Source organism: Herpailurus yagouaroundi, unplaced genomic scaffold (assembly GCF_014898765.1).
Source record: "Herpailurus yagouaroundi ecotype Mexico unplaced genomic scaffold, PumYag 188, whole genome shotgun sequence".
Lineage (NCBI taxonomy): Eukaryota > Metazoa > Chordata > Mammalia > Carnivora > Felidae > Herpailurus > Herpailurus yagouaroundi.
The window spans coordinates 19520037-19547119 of NW_024412419.1; the positions used below are offsets into that span (position 1 = coordinate 19520037).

The 27083-nt window shown below is 40.4% G+C and overlaps 1 protein-coding gene across 18 annotated transcripts in view; it reads right to left on the minus strand.

The window, feature by feature from the left end:
- Nucleotides 1-27083, minus strand: part of ITSN2 (intersectin 2) — a 158460-nt gene that overhangs the window by 27310 nt on the left and 104067 nt on the right. For all 18 annotated transcript variants that reach the window (XM_040496179.1, XM_040496188.1, XM_040496177.1 and 15 more), the window contains 2 exons: nucleotides 26600-26696; nucleotides 25727-25918 (listed from right to left, as the gene is read on the minus strand). In XM_040496179.1, coding sequence (XP_040352113.1) covers nucleotides 25727-25918; nucleotides 26600-26696 — 289 coding nt within the window. The remainder of the gene's footprint in view (nucleotides 1-25726; nucleotides 25919-26599; nucleotides 26697-27083) is intronic.

Here is a 27083-nt window from a genome sequence, read left to right on the forward strand (position 1 = left end):
CATGTTGCCAACAGCTTAAAAAAATTATTCTCACAGTAAAACAAAAATAGAATAAGGCAAGAAGACGTTATGGTGCCACTGTCATGTTCAAAATTATCGAGCTTTTCTGGGGATTGTATTTTATTCTGTTCTGCGGGAGAGCACTGCAGGAAAGCTAAGTGTTCTGAGCCCAGGCGGCTAATATAGACACCTGTCTGACTAGGTTGTGTGTAGCCAGGAGGCTGGAGGCAATGGCTGGGCACTGAGTGGCAAGTGGCTCTCATGATGCAAGCCGGGGTCACCGGGCAGAGGAACGAGCGGACTCTGATGGAAGCCATCGGCGCAGTTTCTAAGGTTACCCCACCCTCGCACTAGGCACTAGGGTTCTACAAATTCCAGTCACTGACATTCTGCCACATCCACATTCTGTCTCTACTTTTATGTCATACTTTTTAATAAATTTACTCATGTTTGAGTTACATATTTGGGCAACCATGGGTTTTATGTACTGGTTACGTGTCTTCTAATACTCACTAAAATAAATATAACCATTAGAAAAAAATAAGTCTCCGAAGGTACTATTTTGTGTGCCATCACGTAGTATATCACAGGGATAGGTCCATCGCACTTGGGGAAACACTGATTTACATTAAAACCCACAAGCATCGGCCTCTCTAACTGTTCTGTACCTCGGAATAATAGGAAAAGTCCCAGATATTTTATCATTTCTAAGGTGAGAACATGCATGACATTAGCTCCATCAGGGTGGATGTGAGGACAATCCTTATACTCCACCTCTGACCGACCCCTTTGCATTTCATTACAGTGGTTCTTAAACTTCTGTTCTCTTCAAGTTTTCAACGTGACCCTGATTCTCACTTTCAGATGTTCTTACCTCTTATGTCAGGGAAAAGAAAGAAAGGTGGTGGCCCCTTTTACTTCCTGCCTTTCATCTCCCTGCTCACTCATCCCTGTACTTCCTTCCTGTGTCAGGGGATGAGGAAATCCTGTTTCTTCCTGAAGCCAGCATCCTTAACTGACCCTTTCCTTTTGCCCCTTGCCATCCTCCCCACACTGTACAACATGGTAGCCATTAGCAACACGTGGCTATTGAGCATTTGAACTGTGGTGGCTGCTCCAAACAGAGAAGTGCTCTAAGTGTAAACTACGCACCAGATCTCAAAGACCTAATATAAAAAAATCCAGAATGTAAAATAATGCACTAAAAATTCTTACGTTGATTACATATTAAATGGTAGTTATTTCGCATAACGCTGAGCTGACCCAAAGAATTATTCAAGTTTTAATTTCATGTTTTACTTTTTAAAATGTGGCCTTTGGGAAATCTTAGATTCCATCTGGGCTGCATTTGGGACTTTCATTCCATTTCTATTGAACAGCTCAAGCCAGCCACTGATTTTTTATTACATTCCTTCCCGAACAATGTTTTAGTGGCTTCTGCTATTTGCAGAATGAAGTCCTAGCTCAGCAGCACAGGGCTCCAGAGTCTCCATAATCCACCCACGGCCTCCATTTGCAGCCTCACCTCTGACCATGCAGCCCACCTTTCGGCCACCCTGGCCCGGGTTCAGTCCTCAAGAGGTGCTGGACACGCTATGCACACTGTCCGTGGCCTGCTTCTCCACACACAGCCATCTTACCCTTCGAGGTGCAGCTCACGCGATCCTACTTGGGGGAAACCTTCCTATGCCCTGTCCCACCTACCCCCAGACCGCCTCTCTTTTGTGTTTCCGGGGTAGTCTGCGTCTGTATTTAACACTTCCCACGAGGTCACCTGCATCGTAGTTCATCTCTGTAGTGTTAGTATGGCTGTCGCTCCCACTGGAGGTCAGCGGCTGTGTCTCACACAGTTCTACATCAGACTCAGCACAGTGTTTTGACCACGGGAGCCAGGAAATATTTGCCAAATGGTGGACTACCGGGTTGGTCCCAGACCTGTTTGTCACCTTTCCTCTGCTCTGGACTGCAGGGAGGTCAACCCCACAGCCTGCTTATGTAAGCTCCTACTTCACTTGGCCTCTGCCCACGTTTGGCCGATGAGAGGAGGCTCTGGCAGGAGCCTGAAGACTACAGGGTAAACGGGAAAACACTCCTTCTGCCAGAAAAGAGAGGACAGGAGACCTTTTAGTCTCCGCTGGGCAGAGAACATTAGAATTGCTGGGCTCGCGTCTCATAAATTTGGAGTTCAAGGATTCTACAACTGATGGATTACCAGAAAAGTTGGTCCCTGGTTGGTGATACCCTTAGGGTGCCTGGCCAAAGAAAATGTACAACTGTCCAGAGGGTCTCCCTCACAACCTTGGTGTCACAGGATTTCCACGTAAAAGCCAAGTGTCACTAAAGATGAGCTCAACATAAAAAATTACAAGAAATAAGGAATGATCCACCATAAATAAAAAATGATGATTAGAAAGGACCCCAAGAGGGGCACCCAGTTGGCTCGCTTGGCACTGCATGTGACTTTTGATCTCAGGGTTGTGAGTTTGAGCCCCACATTGGATATAGAGATGACTTAAAATCTTGAAAAAAAAAAAAAAAAAAAAAAAAAAAAACAACCCAAAAAAATAAGGTAAAAAAACAAAATTAAAAAAAAAAAAAAAAAAAAAGTAAAAATATGTCTATTTAAAAAATAACTCAAGACATATGAAGGGTTGAAACCACAGAGTCTATAAAAAAGAATAGGCAGATTTGAAAAAGAAACTAGGGGCGCCTGGGTGGCTTGGTTGGTTGAGCGTCCGACTTCGGCTCAGGTCATGATCTCACGGTCCGTGAGTTTGAGCCCCACGTCGGGCTCTGTGCTAGCAGCTCAGAGCCTGGAGCCTGTTTTGGATTCTGTGTCTCCCTCTCTCTCTGCTCCTCCCCTGTTCATGCTCTGTCTCTCTCTATCTCAAAAATAAATAAACGTTAAAAAAAATTTGAAAAAGAAACTAATAAAAATGGCAAATCTTATGGAAATAATAACACATAGCTGTTCAAACATATCTGAGGAAAGGATTAGTAAATCTGAAGACAGATGTAGAAATTAACGCAGCCTACGGGCACCTGGGTGGCTCAGTCGGTTAAGCATCTGACTTCGGCTCAGGTCATGATCTTGCCGTTTGTGGATTCGAGCCCCGTGCCAGGCTCTGTGCTGACAGCTCAGAGCCTGGAGCCTGCTTCAGATTCTGTGTCTCCCTCTCTCTCTACTCCTCCCCCACTCACACTCTGTCTCTCTCTCTTTAAAAAAAAAAAAAAAAAAAAAAAGGAATGCAGCTTAGAAAGACAAAAAGATGGAAAACATAAAATGGAGGTTAGGAGAATAGAGGACAGAATGACAATGTCCAACATACATCTAATGGGAGTCCAGGAGGGGAGAACAGAAAAAATGGAGAGAAGTAATATAGAGATTATAATGGTTGAGATTTCCTAGAACTGATGAAAGATAGACCTCCACATACTCAGAAGGAAAAATGACTCCTGATTAGGGAAAAAAATAAAAATAAATCCATACCTAAACTGCAAAACACCAAGGAGAAAAAAAAATGATTAGAACAGTTAGAAAGAGGGGTGCCTGGGTAGCTCAGTCAGTTAAGTGTCCAACTCTTGATTGGGCTCAGGTCATAATCTCAAGGTTCTGTGGGATCGAGCCCTGTGTCAGGTTTTGTGCTGGCAGCATGGAGCCTGCTTGGGATTCTCTCTTTCCTTCTCTCTCTGACTTGCTTGCCTGCACTCTCTCTCTCCCAAAATAAATAAATTAAAATTAAAAAAAAAAGAGAAATAAAAAGCAGAATAACTACACAGGAAGGGCAATCAGACTGACTGTACACATCTCCACACAACAACAGGGGGTACTGAGCAAAAATAACTGTCAAATCAGAATTCTAATTATACTACCTTTTGTGGGTAAGGAAGACAAAGACATTTTTAGGCAAAGTTTGAAAGCATTTACTACTAATACGTTGACTAAAGGAACTATAAAGAGGTGTGTTTTTGGAAGAAGGATATTGAATAAGAAGGAAAAAAGAGTAAGGAGTGGTGGAGAGGAAGGAAGGAAGCAAGGAAGGAAGGAAGGAAGGAAGGAAGGAAGGAAGGAAGGGACAGAGGACAGGAAGGAAGAAGAGAGGGAGGGAGGGAAGGGTGAGTGAAAATACTAGTAAATATGTGAAGACTCAAAATAATCATTGATGATCTAAAATAACAATATACCTGATAGTGGGTATATATTCAACATGGGCGGGGGGGTGTCTGGATGGCTCAGTCAGTTGAGTATCCGACTCTTGATCTCTGGGTTGTGAGTTCAAGCCCTGCTTTGAGCTCCACACTGGACATGGAGCTTACTTAAAAAAGTATAAATTCAAGGTGGATTTTAAATTTACCTAAAACTAACTTTTTTAAACACAAAAAAGCAGTAACATGAGAAATAGGGGAGAATCCTTACAGATAAAGCATCCCACCTGCACTGATTAGAAGTAAGATAAATATGAAATTTAGACTTTGTGGAGACAAACACATATGTTAGAAATGCAAAGGTAACTACTCAAAGAATAGACATTGAAACCATAACTTCCAAACCAGTAAAGGGAAAGAAAGGAAGTACATTTGATCAAAGCAATAGATGTATAGGCAGAACAACAATAAGAAAAAAATTCATGGTAAATAAAAAATATATAATAAGATAGCTATAAATAGGAGTATTCCATTATTCCAATAAGAGTAAATTGCTTAACTGTCAGTTAAAATAAAACTCTAGATTGGATTTTAAAATTCAGCTAGATGTTGGGGAAGATGGCAGAGTAGGAGGATCCTACTCACCCCGCCCCACATAAACAACTAGATAACACCCATACCAGTGTGAATAACCCAGAAAACAACAGGAAGACTGGCAGAACAGAGTCTCCATAGAAAAATGTAGAGAAGAAGCCACACTGAAAAGAGCTACAAGGGCAGAGACTTGGTCGGGAGCCAAAACTGACCTACAGGACTGTCCTTGGGAGGTAGGGATGCTGTGGGCAAAGAGAAGGGCCAGAAGCAAACTCCACCCCAGGCATCCCAGGCACAGGGGACCCTCACTCGGAGGATGAATCCCCATAAAATTGGGTTTTGAAAACCAGAGGGGATGAAGTTTGAGAGTTCTTACAATCAGTGGGGCTTAACACTTGGAACTGTAAAAATCAGCGGGCATGGCTCTGAGGGAGCCAGAGGGTGATAGGAAACTGAGTCCCCACGCTTATAGAGACAGCACAACAAACAGCCCCACTGAGAAACAGCATAGAAACAGCAGTTTGAAAAACTCCTGGAATATATAGGAAGGAGATTTATTTACTAATTTCAGAATGTGTGTTGGAGGGACAGGGATCTTTGGGAGACTTCTCCAAGGGCAAAGGAGCCGGTGGGACCATTTCTCTCCATTGCCCCCCAAGCCTGGATACACGAACACCTGTGGGAATCAGCACATTGAAAATATTCTCCATCTAGCTTACCAACACCGGGGGCCCACCCTTGTGTTCTCCTGTGGACCCACCCCTCAGGTTGACCCTGGCCTCAATAGGAATCCATCCAAAGTGGTGCCCAAACACGGTAGTGTGCAAGCAGCCCCAAGAAGGGTCAGCACCACCCCAAAGTGATTCCTGCCCCAGGGAGAGGGGAAGAAAACCACACATACCAGTTCCATTTCGGCCCCAGCAGTGGGCTGGGGGCAGAAATCTGGTCTGACTACAGGCCCCACCCACCAGTGAAAGCTTCTCGGGGGACAACACAGGGAGAAAGCCCTACAGTACAGTGCTTCGCAGCTCTGGCAAATGACTGGCCTGACTCAACTTAAGCCCAAGATGGCCTCAGACTGGCCCACTAACAACACAGGGGCCAAACCCTGTCCACAACAGATAGAGCTACTGTAGATGACTGGAGTGAAGGCAAACACAGCTCAGCCACAACAGCAGGGCACATACAACACACACAGGAGACATCCCTGAAGTGCCAGGTTCTAGTGAACAGGGGACGTTGTGCTGCAGAGCACTACAGGACTTCATCTTCATAAGGCCACTACTTTCAAGAGCAGGAGACATAGTTGACCTTAACACATAGAAACAGACACACAGAGTCAGACATAATAAGGAGACAGAAGACTATGTACCAGACGAAAGAACAGGACAAACTCACAGCAAGAGAACTAAACAAACCAGGGATGAGTAATATGCCTGATAAAGAATTTAAAGTAATGGTCATAAAGAGACTCAATGGACTTGAGAAAAGAGTCAAGGACCTCAATGAGACCCTCAACAAAGAGAGAAAACACAAAAAAAGAACCAGTGAGAGATGGAGAACTTAATAGCTGAAGTTAAAAATATACTAGAAGTGGGGCGGGGGGTGCCTGGGTGGCTCAGTTGGTTAAAACATCTGACTCTTGCTTTTGGCTGGTCATAATCTCATGGCTCATGAGTTTGAGCCCCGTATCGGGCTCTGTGCTGACAGTGTGGGGCTTGCTTGAGATTCTCTGCGTCTCTCTCTGCCTCTCCCCGGCTTGCATGTGCTCGCTCTCTCTCTCTCTCTCAAAATAAATAAATAAGTTTAAAAACAAAAACAAAGTACACTAGAGGGAATAAAAAGTAGACCAGAGGAAGCATGACCTGGAGGACAGAGTAATGGAAAGCATTATCACTGAACAAGAGAAAGAAAAAACAGTAATAAAAAGTAAGAATAGAAGGGAACTCAGTGACACCATCAGGTGTGATAACATTTACATTATAGGGATCCCAAGAGGAAAAAAGAGAGAAAAGGGGACAGAAAATTTATCTGAGGAAATAATAGCTAAAAACTTCATGAATCTGGGGAAGGAAACAGAAATCCAGATTCCAGAGGCAGAAAGACTCCAACAAAATCAACTCAAAGAGGTCCACACCAAGACATAATAATTAAAATGGTAAAAAAACAGTGATAAAGAGAGAATTTTACAGGGCACCTGGGTGGCTCAGTTGGTTAAGCATCCGACTTTGGCTCAGGTCATGATCTCATTGTTCGTGGGTTTGAGCCCCATGTCAGGTTGTGTGCTGACAGTTCAGAGCCTGGAGACTGCTTCAGATTCTGTGTCCCCCCCCCCCCCCAACTCTCTGCTCCTTCCCCACTTGTGCACTCTCTCTCTAAAAAATAAACATTGAAAATTTTTTTTAAAAATTAAAAAATTTGAAAGCAGCAAAAGAAAAGAAAATAGTTACATACAAAGGAAACCCCATAAGACTATCAGCCTATTTTTCAGCAAGAACTTTTCAGGCCAAAGGGAGTGGCATGATATATTCAAAGTGCTGAAAAAAAACAACCCTGCAACCAAGACTACTCTATCCAGCCAGGCTATCATTTCAAATAGAAGGAGAGATAAAGAGTTTCCCAGACAAACAAAAGTTACAGGAATTCATGACTACTAAACCCGCCTTACAAGAAATGTTAAAGGGGACTCTCTTGAGTGGAAAGGAAAGACCATAAGCAGGAGGAAGAAAAGTAGGAAGCACAAAAGCAGTAAAATTAAGTATATCTATAAAAACAAAAATCAGTCAAGGGATTCCCAAAATAAAAGGATGTAAAGTATGACACCATATACCTAAAACGTGGGAGGAAAGGGGTAAAAATGTGGTGATTTTTTTTTTATTTTTATTTGTTTTTTGAGAGAGAGATAGAGTACAAGCAGGGGAGGGGCAAAGAGAGAGGGAGACAGAAACCCCAACAGGCTCCACACTGTTGGTGCAGAGCCCAATGTGCGGCTTGAACTCAAACCATGAGATCATGACCTGAGCCAAAGTCAAGAGTTGGAGGCTCAACTGGCTGAACCACCCAGGCACCCCAAAAATGTAGTGCTTTTGGAATGGGTTCAAACTTAACTGACCATTAGCTTAATATAGACTGCTATATGTATAAGATGTTACATACAAACGTAATGGTAACCAAAAAACAAAAAACTGGTAACAGATATGCAAAAAATAAAGAGAAAGGAATCCAAGAATAGAAAGCTAGGAAACTGTGAGAGAAGAGCAAGAGACGAAAGAAATAAAGAACTATAAAACAAATATAAAAAAGTAACAAAACTGCAATAAGTACATACCTATCAATAATTACTTTGAATGTAAATGGACTAAACACTCCAATAAAAGACATAGGATAACACAATGTATGTAAAGTGATGAATCACTGAATTCTACTCCTGAAACCAATATAGCACTGTATGTTAACTAAATAAAATTAAAAAAAAAAAATCAAGACCCATCTATATGTTGCCTGTGAGACTCACGTCAGATCTAAAGACCATGCATATTGAAAGTGAAGGGATGTAAAAGTTTTTATCATACAAATGGAAATGAAAAGAAAGGTAGGGAGCAATGCTTATATCAGATGAAATAGACTTTAAAACAAAGACTGTAACAAGAGACAAAGAAAGACCACATAATCTTAAAGGGCACAATCCAACAAGAAGATATAACAAGTGTAAACATTTATGTACCCAAAATGAGAGTGCTCAAATACATAGAGCAGCTAATAACAGACATAAAGGAAGAAATCAATAGTAACACGATAACAGTAGAGGACTTTAACACTCCACTTACATCAATTGATAGAGCAACCAAACACAAAATCAACAAGGAAACAATGGCTTTGAATGACACACTGGACCAAATGGATCTTACAGATATATTCAGAACATTCCATCCTAAAACAGCAGACTACACATTCTTTTCAAATGCACATTGAACATTCTCCAGAATAGATGACATGTTAGGCTACAACACAAGTTCTCTGAACAAATTAAAAAAGACTGAAGTTGCACCATCCATCTTTTCTGACTGCATACTATGAAATTAGAAATCAAACACAAGAGGGGGTGCCTGGGTGGCTCAGTCAGTTAAGTGTCCAACTCTTGATTTCAGCTCAGGTCATTATCTCACAGTTTGTGGGTTCAAGCCCTGTGTCAGGCTGATAGCACAGAGTCTGCTTGGGATCTTTTCTCTCTGCCCCTACTCTGCTCATGCTCTCTTTCTTCTCTCAAAATAAATACATAAATAAACTTTATTTTAAAAAGAGCTGTTAAAAAAAAGTAAACCACAAGAAAAAAATGCAGAAAAAACACAAATATATGGAGGTTCAATAATATGCTACTAAACAATGAATGGGTCACCCAAGAAATCAAAAAGGAAATAAGAAAGTACATGGAGACAAATGAAAATAAAAACACAACTGTCCAAAAATCTTCGGGGTACAGCAAAAAGCTGTTCTAAGAAGGAGGTTCATAGCAATACAGGCCTACCTTAAGAAGCAGGAAAAAATCTCAAACAACCTAACCTTACACCTACAGGCACTATAAAAAAGAACAAACAAACCCCAAACCAGCAGAAGGAAGGAAATAATAAAGATTAGAGCAGAAATAAGTGAAATAGAATCTAAAAATTAATAGAACAGATCAATGAAACCAGGAGCTAGTTCTTTGAAAAGATCAACAAAATTGATAAACCTTTAGCCAGACTCATCGAGAGAGAGAGAGAGAGAGAGAGAGAGAGAGAGAGAGAGAAAGAGAGAACTCAAAATCACAAATGAAAGAGGAGAAATAACAATTGACACCACAGAAATACAAAAGATTATAAGAGAATATTATGAAAAATTATGTGCCAGCATATTGGACAACCTAAAAGAAATGGATTAAATTCCCAGAAACATATAACCTCCCAAATATGAATCAGGAAGAAACAGAACATTTAAACAGACCAATTACCAGCAATGAAATTGAACTGGTAATCAAAAACTCTTCCAACAAATAAAAGTCCAGGACCAGATGGCATCACAGGTGGTAAATTCTACCAAACATTTAAAGAAGACTTATACCTCTTCTTCTCAAATTATTAAAAAAAAAAAAAAAAATTGAAGGGGGAGAGGCGCCTGGTGGCTCAGTCGGTTAAGCATCTGACTTCTGATTTTGGCTCAGGTTATGATCTCACAATTCATGGGTTTAAGCCCCATGTTGGGCTCTGTTCTGACAGCATGGAGCCTGCTTGGGATTCTCTCTCCCTCTCTCTACCCCACCCTCACTTGCACTGTCTCTGTCTCTCTCAAAATAAATAAATAAACTAAAAAAAAAAAAAGTAGGGGCGTCTGGGTGGCTCAGTCGGTTGAGCATCCGACTTCGGCTCAGGTCATGATCTTGCGGTTTGTAAGTTTGAGCCCGATGTTGGGCTCTTTGTTGACAGCTCAGAGCCTGAAGCTTGCTTTGGATTCTGTGTCTCGCTCTCTCTCTACCCCTCCCTGCTTATGCTCTGTCTCTGTCTCAAAAATAAAACATTAAAAAAAAAAAAAAATAGAAGGGGACAAAAAACTTCCAAACTAATTTTTGAGGCCAGTATTACCCTGATACTAAAACTGGACAGACACTACAAAAGAAAAGAACTATAGGCCAATGTCTCTGATAAACATAAGTGTAAAAATCTTCAACAAAACATTAGCAAACAAAATCCAACAATACATTAAAAAAAATCATTCACCAAAATTGAGTGGGATTTATTCCTGAGATGCAAGGGTGGTTCAATACTTGCAAATCAATCAATATGATATATCACATCAACCCATAGCTAACATACTCAATGGTGAAAAACTGAGAACTTTTCCCCAAAGATCAGGAACAACACAAGGATGTCCACTCTTACCACTTTTATCCAATATAGTACTGGATACTATATACTATATACTATAGTATATACTATATACTATATACTTAGTATATACTATACTAAGTCCTAGCCATAGCAATCAGACGAGAAAAAGAAATAAAAGGCATCCAAATTGATAAGGAAGAAGTACAACTTTCACTATTTACAGACCCTAAAGACTCCACCAAAAAACTACTAGAGCTGATAAATGAATTCACAGTATACAAAATTAATATACAGAAATCTGTTACATTTCTATACATTAATAATGAAGTAGCAGAAAGAGAAATTAATAATCCCATTTACAATTATACCATTCATCAGTTTTTTTATTCAAAAAAACCCTCTTTGAATAAGCTTAACCAAAGAGGTGAAAGACCTGTACTCTCAAAATTATAAAACACTGATGAAAGGGACATCTGGGTGGCTCAGTCAGTTAAGCATCCGACTTCGGCTCAGGTCATGATCTCACAGTTTGTGGGTTCAAGCCCCGCGTTGGGCTCTGTGCTGACAGCTCAGAGCCTGGAGCCGGCTTCGACTTCTGTGTCCCCCTCTCTCTGCCCCTCCCCTGCTCACACTCTGTCTCTCAAAAATAAACATTAAAAAAATTTTTTAAAAAAACTGATGAAAGAAATAGAAGATGACACAAATGGAAATATATTCCATGTTCATGGATTGGGAGGACAGATATTGTTAAAATGTCTCTACTACTCAAAGTAATCCACAGATTTCATACAATCCCTAACAAAATACCAACAGCATTTTTCACAGAACTAGAATATCCTAAAATTTGTACGGAACCATGAAAGACCCTAAGTAGCCAAGGCAATCTTGAAAAGAACAAAACCAGAGGTATCATAATCCCACATTTTAAGACAAACTACAAATCTGTAGTAATCAAAAGAGTATGGCACTGGCACAAAAACAGACACATTGATCAATGGAACAGGACAGCCCAGAAGTAAACCCATGATTAAATGGTCAATTTATCTTTGACAAAGGAGACAAGAATATTCAATGGGAAAAAAGACAGTTTCTTCAACAAATGGTGTTGGGAAAATTGTACAGCTACATGCAAAAGAATGAAAAGGGCCCATTTTCTTATACCATACACAAAAATATACTCAAAATGGATTGAAGACCTAAATATGAGACCTGAATCCATAAAAATCCTAGAGGAGAGTACAGGCAGTAATCTGTCTGACATTGGCCACAGCAACTTTTTTTCTAGATATGTCTCCTGGGGCAAGGGTAACAAAAGCAAAAATAAACTATTGGGACCACATCAAAATAAAAAACTTCTGCACAGAAATAGAAACAATCAACAAAATAACAAGACAACTTAATGAATGGGAAGAGATACTTGCAAATGACCTATCTGATAAAGGGCTAGTATCCAAAATTTATAAAGAACTTACACAACTCAACACTAAAACCCCCCAAATAATCTAATAAAAAATGGGCAAAGGACCTGAAAAGGCATTTGTCCAAAGAAGATATCCAGATGGCAAACAGACACATGAAAAGATGCTCAATACCATTCATCATCAGGGAAATGCAAATCAAAACCACAATGACATATCCCCTCACACCTGTCAAAATGGTTGAAAGCAAACACAAGAAACAACAGGTGTAGCCACTGTGGGAAACAGTATGGGGGTTCCTCAAAAAATTAAAGATAAAATTGCCATATGGTCCAGGAATTCCATTACTATTTACTCAAAGAATATGGAAACACCAAACCAAAAAGATAAATGTACCCTGATGGTTTACTGCAGCATTATTTATGATAGCCATATTATGGAAGCAACCCAAGTGTCAATCGACTGATGAATGGATAAAGAAGATGTGGTATATATGTACAATGGAATATTAGCCATAAAAAAGAATGAAATCTTGCCATCTGCAACAACATGGATGGATCTAGAGGGTATAGTGCTAAGTGAAGTAAGTAAAGTCTGCAGGGGCGCCTGGGTGGCTCAGTTGGTTAAGTGTCCAACTCCGGCTCAGGTCATGATCTCACGGTTTGTGAGTTCGAGCTCCGTGTCAGGCTCTGTTCTGACAGCTCAGAGCTTGGAGCCTGCTTTGGATTCTATGTCTTCCTCTCTCTCTGCCCCTCCTCCACTCATGCTCTATCTCTCTCTCAAAAATAGATAAATATTAAAAAAAAAAAAAGAAGTAAAGGTTGGAAAAAGCTACACATTTACAAAATATTAAAAAGCAGCTGAGGTGGTTTGATTAGCAACAGACAAGATAGGCTTTCAAGGATCTATGTAAACGTTATAAACATTTAGGATGATACAATAATTTTGATCTTATTTGCAACTAACTGGAGAGCCTCAAAAGGTAAAATTAAAAACTGACAAAATTGCCTCTGGAAGGAAGGAACGAAGGAAGGAAGGAAGGAAGGAAGGAAGGAAGGAAGGAAGGAAGGAAGGAAGGAAGGAAGGAAAAATAAAGATCTGAAAGATCTATAATCAAAGTAGTCAACTGTAATATCTCTCTCAATGAAAATGAGTAAATATGAAAGATTTGAACACTATTAACATGTTTAATATAATGAACATATCTACAAGGCAACAACACTTTTTTCAACAAAAACTATTGTGTAAAAAAATTTCCTGAATATAGCTGGAAAATTAAACATTAAAATTATTTTCAAGAGGCACCTGGGTGGCTCAGTCGGTTAAGTGACCGACTTCAGCTCAGGTCATGATCTCACGGTCTGTGGGTTCAAGCCCCACGTCGGGCTCTGTGCTGACAGCTCAGAGCCTGGAGCCTGCTTCAGATTCTGTCTCCCTCTCTCTCTGCCCCTCCCCTGCTCACTGTCTCTCTCTCTCAAAATAAACATAATAAAAAAATAACTTTTAAATGTTGTAGTTTAAAGAAGAGGTTCCTAAAAGCTCCATGTACCTTCCTCCTTCCACCTCAATTTGCTTGACCTATCACAAGCATTTGTGACAGTGGATCACTCCCTCCTCTTTAAAATCCTCCTTTACTTGGCTTCTAGGTCACCACCTCACCTCATGTCCTCCTACCGCACTGGCAGTCGCCTCCTCTCCTTTCCTAGCGCCTCCTCAACCCACAGACTTAATTAACGTTGAAACCCAAAGACTCAGCCGTAGAACTCTTCTGCACATACTCACAGCGTTGGTGGTGCCACCGAGTCTTGTGGCTTTAAGTATCATCTATGCACCGATATACTCCCAAATGCACACTCCAGGCTGAATATATCCTCGGGATCTCACTGTGTTCTACTGCCTACCCAGGATCTCCACTTACCTATCTTAAGGGTGGGTGAAAGTAACATATCCAAAACCAAACTCCTAATAGTCTCTCCTACCCTTCCTCTCTCATCATGTGCCTTCACTTAATGGTGATTCCATCTCTCTGCTTGCCTGGGCCAAGATCTTTGGGGATATCCTTGATATTTTTCTTTTTCTCACACCCCTACATTCAATCCTATCTGTTGAATCTACCTTCAGAATATACCCACAGTCTGACACTTCTCACTATGTTCACTACAATCATTCTGATCGCGCCGTCATTGTTCACCCGGATTACTGATCTAGCTTCCGAATATGTCTCCTTGGTTCTGAGCCCTTCCCTGCCCCAACCCCTGCTTTAATCTAGCAAGCTAGAACTATTCTGTTAAAGCACATCGGATCATGTCCTTCCTTTGATTAGAACCCCTTGATGGGTTCTTGTCACTCCCAGCCAAAGCCAAAGTTCTTACAAACAGCCTCCAAGAACTTAAGTAGTCTCCCCCATTTCCCCAGTCCCCTCTGTCCTCACTGCCTCTCTTGCTTCTCCCTCTGTTCCAGCCACCCCGGCCTCAAGCATTACCGTCACGTTCCTGATTGGGGCCCTGGCACGTGCTGTTCCCTCTGCCTAGAATGGTCTTCCAGCTATTTACATGGCTCTCTCCAGATATCTCTCATGTCCTTGAAGTCTTTGCTCACCTGACATCATTTCAGAGAGGCTTTCTCTGAGGAGCTTGTTTGAAATCCGTCCAGATCCATCCTCTTTCCACCAACCCTTCACTCACTCCCTTTCCCTAACTTGCTTTATGTTTCTAAGGTACGACATATTTATTCATTTTGTTTGTTTTCTGTCCTGCCCTACTTAAACGTCAGCTCCAAGAGGGGAGGAAGTTTTGCCTATTTTATCATCTGCTATATCCCTAGTGGCTGACACACAGTAGGTCTTCAGCAAGCATTTATAGAATGTGATACGAAGATAAACTGTGAGCTGCAGGAGACAGTACATCATATTCACTAAGGTGGCTGGAGAGAATGATGAAAATTTCCTGGTAAGTTCTTCCTAGAAGACAGGAAGGGTGGGAAGATGAGAAAAATGAGAGACCACGCTACTATCAGGTCAAAGTCCTCAGGGCCACAAGACCCCCCCCCCCACCTCCACTTGTGAGAGGACACGGAGACTGACAGCCAAATTATGCATAACGAATAACAGCCACATAAACTGTGTCCCACAGAGTTGGGAGGCCATTGCAGATTACAGTGCAAACAAGATCAAGAAGCAAATGAGAGACGCCTGAGAGGAGAGGAGGGAGCGACGCGAAGACTCCAAAAGGTGAAGGACAAAAGATGGTCTGTGACGACTCATACAAAGAGAGCTTGTTCGGATTATGTCATAAACTCCCAGAAAAGTCCTTGCCCATTGTGAGAAGAGCGATGTCACTGAACAACGCTATTCTCTGTGCCCGAAGCAGCAGCCAGGGTTGACATAATGGTTTTCAGTCTCACTGTGTTGACGCTCAGTGAAAAGACAATTTTTAGCAGTAAATCCAGATGACTAAGCTGTGTGCATTTTATGAAGGCTGCTTTTAATGCAGAAGTTTTGTCAGAGCACTAGAAAATCATCGAATATCTTATTTTGTAAAAGAACAGCATTTTATGCACTTGGCAACTATTTATTGAATACGAACTATGTAACAGGTAGTAGGTCCCACTTGCAAGCCACAGGTATTTGTGATTTTGTTTCCGGAAATTTAAAGGATTGTTGAACAAGTTTTAAAACCCTGTGTCTCTTTGATGCCTGTCAATTCTTTGTCACCAGGAGTTAGGCTGCCTGTTTAAGCATGAAAAGGGAAGAAGTTAATACTGTATTCTGATGCTGCAGACCGTCAGAAAGCAAATGATTTGGTTATCAGAAAATGGAAGTATTCCAGAACTTCCCAAAGCAACTCTGTTGATAAATACAAGTGGAGAAAGAAAAATGTTGTTGGTTGTATTTTTATTTTTGAATCTACAGTGATAGGTCATAAGCCTAAAAGAAAGTAGAGACCTCCTGGGGCGCCTGGGTGGCTGAGTCAGTTAAGTGTCCAACTTTGGCTCAGGTCATGATCTCACGGTTTGTGGGTTAGAGCCCCCTGTTGGGCTCTGTGATGACAGTGCAGAGCCTGGAGCCTGCTTCAGATTCTGTGTCTCCCTCTTTCTCTGTCCCTCCCCTGCTTGAGCTCTGTCTCCTTCTCTCTCAAAAATAAACAAACATTAAAAAAAAAAAGAAGAAGAGAGCGAAGACCTCCTAACAGTAGACAGAGGGGCCTCCGAGACTCGGCCTCAGAGAGTAGTTCTTTCAGGCTGATACTTGCAACACCTTCTAGACTGCCAGAGTTCCTATCACTAACTCAACTGAGAGAATTAACGTGCCATCCAGATACAGAACATTATGAAGAGAAAGTTTTTTCATGTTCGCTGAACACATAGCATGTAATCCTAACAATCAAAATAATTGTTACGCACATGTGTGTGATGATTTACCACCTCTGATCAATCCTCTGAAGAACTGATACAACTTTGAACCCTACTGTATATAGAGAATCTAAAGGTTGGTGGTGAAGAGGCAGTACAGAATTCAGAGCTACTAAACCCCTACATCTTGGCTCAAGTCTTACACTTTGAAATGCCAGGCCATTTTATATGGTGTTTACACTGCAATCCGCCTTGAGACAAAACATGGATGACAGGGTGTATAAACTTGACCTGGTCTCATGCTTGCTGGACTGAATTCTAGAGGAAAAAAGGGGGTTTAGGTTAAGTATTCTGAATGCCAAATGGCGCAAATGCACTTCTCTGGAAATGCCAACAGAGTTCTCACTCTCCTTTGACTCATTTTTGTGTCTAAGTGACGACGGGTCCCTACATACCTTCTCCTCTGTCACATATGCAATGAGTAGCTGTGTCCAATAGCCAATTTCATGTTGACTGTTCCAGACACTTGAGCACTTCACGTCATACATCTGCTACTACACCACCACTGTCCTGGGGGGGTTTCATGCGCACGTGTATTTTTTTTTCTCATGGTTACTGAACAGCTTGCTGTACTCCTAATTTTCCCCACTGGTATGACCACACAGCCCATACTTTCAAACTGTTTGCGACTCCATAACTGGTCACTCGGCCCCACTGTGCTCAGTGTAGGACACACGCACTCTGTAGCCCTGCCTAACTTCATGGAGGTTATCATATGACTGCTGGGGGCCCAGGGATCCTAGTAGCAGGTCCTTCTAATACTTTAAATGTAACTTGACCGGCCTGGAGGTACTGAAAACAGCTAATTCTCCTTACATTCTTCTCACCTGAATCTTGGGATTAAGTGATGGTTGTTCTGCTTTTATGATCTGGAGTAACAGCAGCTCTCAGTTAATGGAAAGGTGCGTGGGCAGAGGCTAGGAGCACGAGCTTTGGAGTCAGACTGGGACTCGAGTTCTAACTTCCATCACTGACTAACCCAGACACGTACCCGAAGTACTCAGTCCACTGCTCAGCACAAAGCAAGCACTTAGTACGTGTTAGACAGTGACCTAGCACTTCAGAAATCCCCGAGTTTCATCTGCAATGTAGGTATTATCATCATTATAGGGGCGAGGCTAAGGTTCAGCAAGTGAGTGGGAAGAGCCAGGGATTCAAAGCAACCCTCCCAATGCACTCCCCCCACATTCACTCCATCACTCTCTCTGCTTTTTTCCTTGACTAAGTGATTTTGCCTTCTGACAACAGCATTGAGACATCTCTCTCAAGGGTGTTTCATAATTCGTTGTTGTTTAAAACAAAGTTTAAAGCATGAAGACAAATGACTCAAACGAGAGGCAAAGGATCTAAACACACATTTCTCTAATGAAGATCTGCAAATGGCCAAGAAACACATGACAAGATGCTCAATATCATTAGTCACTGAGGAGATGTCAAGCAAAACCACAGAGAGATATCTGTCGCTCCACACCCAGAGGGATGGCCATAGTAAAAAGTCAGATAATAACCAGTGTTGGTAAGGACATGGAGAAACAGAAACTTCGTGCACTGCTGGTGGGAATAAAACGGTGCAGCTACTTTGGAAAACAGTCTGGCAGTTCCTCAAAAAGTTAAACACAGAATTACCGTTTGACAGAGACATGTGACAAGACATGTCTGCCCCAAAACTTGTACACAAACATTCACAGCAGCTTGTTCTTAACAGCTAAAAAGTAGAAACAACCCAACGTCCACCAACTAAAGAACAGATAAACAGTGTGGCGCCCAATACAACGGAACACGCCTTCGTCATAAAAAGGAATGAGGTACTGACACACAGACAGCATGGATGTACCTCGAAAACATCATGCTAAGTAAAACAAGCCAACCACACGTTTTATGATTCCATTTATATATGTCCAGAACGGGCAAACATACGCATGGAGACGGCAAGGAGGTTGTCAGTGGCTGCCTACGGCTCCCCGCAGCGGCGGTATAGCGAGATAGGAGGACAACAGCTGAAGGGCACAGGACTTCTTCTGGGAGTGATGCAATGTTCTGGAGTTAACCATCCCGGGTGCCGGTCGCACAACACTGAATAAACTAAAAACCATTCGGCTGTACACTTTAAGTGGGTAAATTGTATGGTATGTGATTTGAATCTCAATAAAGCTGTTACCAAAAGAAGTGATTACGTCCAGCTTTATCTTTCCAGACACTATTCTTTTTTTTTTGTTGTTATTATTTTATTTTATTTTATTTTATTTTTTAATTTATATATGAAATTTATTGTCAAATTGGTTTCCATACAACACCCAGTGCCCAGACACTATTCTTAAAGATTCCTGTCCATGTTTATCACATTCAGTCTTTGCCTCCTGGCCTCTTCTCCGTGTGTACCTTCTACAGAGAGAAAACACAGGGCTGCCTGTGTCTTCTCTTTTCTTTTCACTGGTTCCAGTGATGGCTGTGGTGCAGGAACTTCACTGCTACTAACAGGGTGGCCGTGACCGCACGCTAAGGGAGGTTTAAGAGCATGGGCTCTGGAGCCAGACCATGTGGGTTTGAACCCAACCCTCCCACTTACTGGCTCTGTGACCTTGGACAAGTTATTTAGCTTGTGCTTTAATGGCCAGATCTGTGAAAAGAAAATAATAATGAGGTAAAACATTAGGGAACCTCAGAAAAGGACCCAGATCAGTAAGTACTCCATGAAGGGCACTTTTCATTTTTTCTTTTTACCGGTATGGGCGATGGTTGTGCAGCCAGAGCTTTGTTCACTATTCTCCTAGAACCTGTTCCCTGCCTTCACAGGTCCCTTTGCTACCCCACCCTTAACTGTTGACATCCTCAAAGGGCCAGCATGAACTCATTCTCCCCGAGTCATCTCATTTACTTCCACGGGCTCAGCACCATCCATCTGCCTTCACCCCACCGGCTGACATCCTGCTGCTGTGGGTCTCAACCCTGTCTGACCACCCGGGTGCCCCACTGGTGCTTTGCAGTCAAAACCAAACTCCTCCTTTCCCCAACTGTGACTCCTTACTGTAGCCGGTGGCACCACTATTCTGCCTGTCACCAAGATAAAATCTGGGAATCAAACTGACACTTCCACCTGCCTACACATCCAATCAGTTCCCAACTCCTGCCAATGTTCCTTCAGAAACGGTTCTGAGCTCTGTTTCGTCACTCTTCCCCCACCTTGGCAACGTATCAGAATCATCTGGGAAGCTCTGAAAAATCCCCACACGCAGGCCATGCTTTAGACCATTTAAATCAGGACTCAGGCATCAATAGTTTTTTAAAGTTTCCCAGGTGATCCCAACGAATCTCTGATTCAAGCTAGAGAATCTCTGATTCAGCCCCTGGCCTGCCTCTCAAGCCCCGAGTTTCACTGTTCCTGGCTTTGCACTTCCACTCCAGCTTATAGAGTCCCCTCCCCTCCTCCGCTGTTTCTTGTCTTTGTCATACTCTCCACCATCCCACCCCACCCCACCCCCCATCTGCCTTACTCCTATTTACCTTATGGGTCTCACAGCTGCCACCTCCGGGAGGTCTCCTCTAATTCACCAATCTATGGTTGAATTAGGTACTCCTCCTCTGTACTCTCTTGGTGTCCAGTAAATACCTATCACTGTGCTTAGCATGTTGTTCTAGAATGATCTGTGCATGTGCCTGATCCCCTCACAGAGCTACACACTACCTGAGCCAAGGACTGACACTCTTTTTCATATTCTCAGAAGTTAGTCCTTTGCTTGGCCTTATGCAAATGCTCAGTAAGTTAGCTGAATGATTTTCCAGAGACGAGGAAACGTTTTCTGGAAAGAGGTGGTTTATGGCAGATATTCATGGATGGGTTGGATTTTGATCCATATGTTGCACTCAAGGTGAAAGCACCAACTTGATTACTTAAGTGTAAACTTCTACTTAACTCTGGTGCCTCCAAGCATTCACTAAAGTTACTTTGTACTAAGAATGTTTAATTCTACGTTTGCAAAGAGTATCAACTTGTAAGTTCCCTCCAATGTTTTCAGGAAAAGGTTGTGGAGCAAAAATTGTAAATAATAACATTATCCATTTATCCTAGATATTGTCTTTTACTTTCAAATCAAAATGTCTTTTGCTTTTGAGATACATATGATTATTTTGGATCAAACTATCTCAAGCTTGACGATTTAAAATTTCTTTTGCCCCTTGTGATATAAAACAATTCATTGGCCTGTACCCAGAGACCATATTAAGGAAAAAGAGAAATTCCAAAGAAATTCAATCACGACTACATACAAATACTTAAAAATAAGTTTTAAAGGATGCTTCAAAAGAAATACACAATACAAGTAATGTAGTTTGTGTCATTTTAATAAACACACTTGCATAGTTATATTACAACTTTGTAAAAATAAAAACAGATTACCTCATGCCAAGCGTGCCCAGCATCTGCACAATCTCAAGACCTTTAATACTATAGTTTCAAGACACACAAAATAAAAATTTAAGGCAAAAACAGCACTTTGCAACAATTTAATAACTTATTACAGTAGCATCACAGCAGCATCCAATAATGCCACTTTAGGCAAAGTCTCTCAGTATTTCCATTATAGATTCTATTTACAAGAGTTTATAACTTGGTAAAATGTATTCTAAGAAAACTTGGCAAATAAAGCTTTGGACTGGAACTGGCATTTCTTTCTCTACTTTTCCTTCCCCCACTTTCTTTTAAACTATTAGTATTTCTTATTGTATTTTAAAATAATAAAACAGCAGTTGCATTTTTTAATAGTTGTATTATTGTAAAATGACTCTTTAAGATAAAGTTTTAGAGGAACCTATGCAATGGGTAGGACTGACTTAAATTTTCAAGTTTTCTAAAAAATCAGCTTTGGTTTTACAACTGATTTTTTCATTGCTGGAAAACCTATGAGATTTAATCACATACTTTAAAAATGATTATCACATACTATAATCTTTAAATAAAAGGTATTTTTAAAAATAAATAGGTATTTTGATTCTTTACTTCCCACGGGGTTCAGATTTATTCCATTTTAAGATTCTGTGTTCCTGATAAGCTCTTTCCTTCTACAGTTGCTTTCTAAGCAAACTGAAAGCTGCCCTCCCATACTGAATGAGGGAGAGAGCAAGTACTTGGCTGAATATGAGGTACTACAAAGGAATGACTGCATGCGTTTTTAAGGACTATTACATGTCATACAATTTCCTTTACTTTTAGCTTTCTCTCAAATATATGGCAAAATACCTACACAAAGAGTAGTATTTCAGTAAATACAGTAATTTTATTTTCCAGACCAACAATTCAGCTTAAATATGCCATTATGTGATTTGATTTAGCTCCTGGGTACCTGACAAATACATTATTTTCGGACTGATTACAGATGCTAAGCTCCACCTGAATGTCATTCTTAGTCACTTATATTTATCAGTGTTATAGTGAAACAATTTGAGCTGTAAAAATACCTTTGAAATAATTTACCAGTGTATTAGATAAGCCCAAATTCAAAATTATAAAGAGAAAATATTATACCAAACTATGCAGCTAATTAACAGGTCTGATTTCCAACCCCAGGGTTTAAAATAGATTTAAAGTAACTGTACTTAACCCGAACCCGCCCAAAGAGTGCAAAAGCTGAGAGTTCAGAAAATACAAGGTGAGACCAAGTAATCCGTACAATTTGGAAGATCAGGTGAGTTCACAAGGACTCAGTCTTTGCGCTGTCTCCTTTAGTGACTGCGGGCAAATCTGTTATTCCACTTTGTAAAGTGTTATTATTGCTTTCCTATTAATGTCATATTTTATAAAAGTTATCATGATGATGCCAAATGCTAAAAATTGAGGTGGTCTAATAACTAGAAATCCCTGCCCCAGGGAGCACACATACACATCATCATACATCCCTGTAATGTTAATAAGCATTTTGAAACACAGACATTTGAACTTTGTAAAGTTCTAACTAAAGTACTGATTCTTTCTCAAAAAAAAAAAAGTTATGATTTAGGCAATGACTGAAATTATTCATTCACAATGTATAGGCACATTAACATAAATATTGCACAAAATATGCCTCTAACTGAAACTCAGAGATATAAAAACACACTTCACTCTTCTTAAAGAACTCTGTGAGGAAATAAGATTCTATGATTGTATGTACACTTTTCCTGATAATACTCTGACATTCATAAACAGTAGATTGCACTGCAGTTTGTAAACATTTTAAGTTGCATAAACGTCTCATTGATTTTCAAACATAGTTTAATACTGCCTACTAACAATCCTTTTTGTTTCAGCTAAGTACTCTCCAATTTACTTGTTTATAATAATGTTTATTATCTTTAAAGTGTTTTCCATTCAAGGAAAACAAGTAAAATCCTATGCCGAAGTAGCCGATGTGTCTGAAGACAAGATATTAGCCAGAGAATTCTGGATGGTAAAATCAATCTTCCAGCCTCAAAGCATCTTCATGGACATAGAAGAATGCCAGCTCTCACACATCATTCTTTTGCTTGAACTCATTCCTGACTAGATAGAGCCTACAGGCCCGCATCAGGGGCATTTGAACTCTTCAAGGATTCCTTATGATTTTTACTAAACACATTAAGAAGAACGTCAACCAGTGTCCTTTTGTGACCTGAAACAGGCAGTCACCTAATTAAAATAGATAACATGAATTCTGACTTTAGAATGTAGTACAAACGTTAAGCAAGGGAAGGTTTTCCTGTCTCAACTGTCAATGATGGGAGCCTTTCATTCCTCAAAAAGAATCCATTTTTAGGTCACCAAGAAAGAAGTGACAACTGACTGCTACAGCACATGATGCACTATCTTGATTAGCCCAGAGCTCACAGACCCTAAGGGAACTCCCACAGTGCAGTACTCGTTTGTGGGCAGCCGAGACAGAAGAAACCCAGCCCACTTTGCATATACTGCTGGAGCAGGCTGCTTTCCTCTTTTCTGAGAGAGCTTCCCCAATGTGTTACTGCTCCCACCCCGAAATACACAGAAAATAGAGAAAAGGTTATTTCCAGTTATTGGCCTTTAAACGAATTTAAATATTGGTACTCATGATGGCACACTAGAAAGGAACAGAGCAAACAGTGCATATTTGGGAGCAAATCACGTACTGAACCAGTTAAGAGCTCACTGTGATTAGGATTAGATCAAACATAAGAGCAAAACATAAGCAAGTTTTATCTGAATTGTAATGAATATACATGTTGCGGTAACATTAGAAAAGCATGGCGGCCCATTCCAAACCAGTGAGAATAGTCTGTGCAAATAGTGGGTCTTTGTGTGTTTGAACTCCCACCATGTACGGGCAAACTCAATATGCATGCTAATGACCTACAATTACCAAATTAAAAAAAGAAGAAAAATGCTAAAAGATGCCAGAGTGAACAGCAGGGAAAGCCACACAAAGACCCACTATCCTTTAACTTGTTACAAATAAATTTTAACTGTAAATTAGAAACACAAAGAAATAATCACAAGTGGCTCTAACATTCAAACGAAGTTAATGAATTGTGTAGGAGATATTTGATCAGGGCTGCCTGCCCTGCCTCCACGCTAGAGTCAAACTTGGATAGTGGGTCTCTGGGGTGCTTTCACACTGGAAGACAACATTGGGTCCTATAAAAAGAAAAATGAGGAATAAAATGAACATAAAGCAAATTAAGTGGGTGAGAAAAAATTTGACTAATAACATGCAACATCAACTCAACAAATTTGAACTATTAAAATTCTCAAACTTTAAAAAACATCCTAATTGCATTATAAAATGAAAATAATAATTATAAGGGCCCAAGAAACGCAAATGGTAATCTAAAATTTAACCAATCTTCACGGACTCGTGTACTCCTGGCTGTTCTTCCTCTAGAACAGCTTTTATCTGTTCTTTATATTCCTGACTACCTAAGACTTCATTGGAAGAAGCGTTCTGCCACTGGGAAACAAGAGAAACAACAACGACGCATCTGGAGAACGACCACTTTGCATCCTAGGTGCTGTGACAGCCAAACATCCTTGAGAACTGGAATGCCTCCAAGAATCACTAGCCAAAGAGCTTCCAGTCCTGGTCCGCATGAAAGGCAGCTTCCTCTCTCAGGGCTAGGGAAGGCCCTCAGCTATGTCTAATTAATTATATGAACTGGCTATAGCACCGAAAGCTGCCAGACCATCAGCGGAGCTTAAAACCGGTCATTCACTTAGATAGCCCCAGTTTTGGGGGGGATGTTCAAATCATAAAAAACTGAACTGTTCCCATATTCAAATTAGGAAATTTAGTTGCTTTAGCTAAATGAAAATCTCCCAGGATCAAAACTATCTTTAGAACTATCAGCCCTAAAGTATAAACAGTGCACTAATATTTCAAAATTATAGATACAGTAAAAATTCTTAATACTCGCACTGAATTACGAGCGTATCTCTAGCTTTGACCGAGTTACCATTTACATGTTCCCAAAACTCAATTAAAATGAAAGGCTAAATATTTTAGATAATATCACAAGAATGATAAAAATATAAATCATGATGTATCTTGTAAAAAAAAAAAAAAAAGAAACCAAAAATCAAAAGGGTGGGAAAAAGTGACATTTTACAAAGGTAAAAAGTATTTCCAAGTGCTGTTTATTCTCTATTATGAATGCATTTTTATTGTCAAATGTAAGTAAGGCTAGGTAACTACGAAGAGATAGTTTTATATATAATACCAAATTTCACACTGAGATCTGGATCCTTGTTCTAAAAATAGTGAAAGAGATCTTGATTCATATGTCTCTTATGGCATCAGGTATCTTTTTAAAAAAATCACCTAACAGAGTTTTGCGCACAGTTTAAACCAGTTTTTAATTTTCTCCTAATCTGGATGATGTGTAAATATGTGAGTAATAAATGAGAAGGTTGCAAAGATTAATAGCACCTGTACACTAAAAGGGTAATTTGAATAGGTGAGTACAGTAATTACTGGATACTCTTTATTAAGCAGGAAAAGATTGTTAGAGGCTAAAAAAGGATGGTGGTAATGGGAAGTTGAAGCATAGACTGCTTACACCCAAGAACCTGTTAAAGACTTACAAATTTTTTCAGATGAAGTCTAACAGTAAGGTCTAAAGCTAAGAAAAAAGTATAAAATAAAGCAGTATAATTTTTGATTTTGTAAAAAATTTCCTTTTGCATTTTATTGCTTTAGTCACTAATATTCGCTTGCTAAGAGTGCTGAGTTTAAGATATGCTCCAGGACAGAATGAGTACAGTGCTGTCTATTAAAGCTTTTGCACTAGTTGAGGGGCAAATAGTTGGATATTACTCACACTGTTGACTTGGATCGGAGTCTGTTGTCATCTTAACATAGTTTGAAGGAAAAAGACCAGTCACCCCGTTGATTTCTCCTTGCCACCAGTCAGGATCATCTTTGTTCAAAACATTGATAAGTTGTCCCTTGGAGAAATTCAGCTCATCCTCGTTATTTGCTACATAGTCATACATAGCAATCACCTGACACACTACGAGAAAAAGAACAAAATGATAAAGTAAATTAATTATTAATACAAAGATCACATGTTATAACTCGCCTAGAACTTAAATGACTCTACTATTAAATGTTAAAATTAGGGTAAAATTTTCCTTGAGCTGCTCTGCTTCACCCTCCTTCCTCCATTTTCCTGTTTTATAAAACAAGAATCTCCCAACTACGGTTAATCCAAGTGAACTGCTTCACTTTAAATAGTTGCCTTTTTTTGCAGAGAGTGAGAAAGATAGAGTGCAAGTGCAGGAGTGGTAGAGGGAGAAAGAATCCCACCCAAGCAGGCTCCTTGCCTAGCCTGAAGCCTGCACAAGGCTTGATCTGACAACCGTGACATCACGACCTGAGCCAAAATCAAGAGCTGGACACTTAACCAACTGAGCCACCCCAGTACCCCAACTGCTTCACTTTAAGTATAACAGCATAGCAATTCCACTTTGAAAAATTTCAAGGAATGAAGTGGTTCAAGTATCACTTAAACAGTTGGCTGTTTGTATATAGATCTTTTTAGAAAGGAAGTTCTCATTGTAGCATTACTTTCAGACAGAGTTACAAAAAGAACCAATTTTTAATATTTTTCAAAGCATATGCTAATCTAAGAAGTGGCTGAATTTCAACAAAACTTCTGTAAGATGAAATACAAGTTAATTCACTTCCATACCAGGATGAAAGGCAGGTGTAGTTCTTTCACTACTTGGACCCAAAAGTTTAACATGGCTGGCAGGAAACCATCCTTTCTGTCGCTTTTTTCCTCTGGCCTATAAAATTAGCAAAAGGAATATGAAAGATGGGATCAAAAATAATTACTGAGACATAAACTAAAAATGGCTGTGCAGTAAAGAATTTACCCTTGTCCCAAGAGAGGTCTGGACTCTACCTTTGGCTCCTGGGAGGTAATCTCTAAACCTGTGGTATGTCCTGACTGATAAGTGTCTTATTTCCTCTGGGCCTTGACCATGCCAGACAGTCTAACAATGTGACTTATGGGGGGCGCTCTGGGTGATACAGTATGAATTCAACCTCTAAAAGGATTGGAGACTAAGTTTAGCCATAAGTGCAGAACCATGTCTATGATGTAAAAACTCTGGACACCAAGGCTCAAATGAGCTTCTGTGCTTGGCAATACTTGATGTTTATTGTTGCCA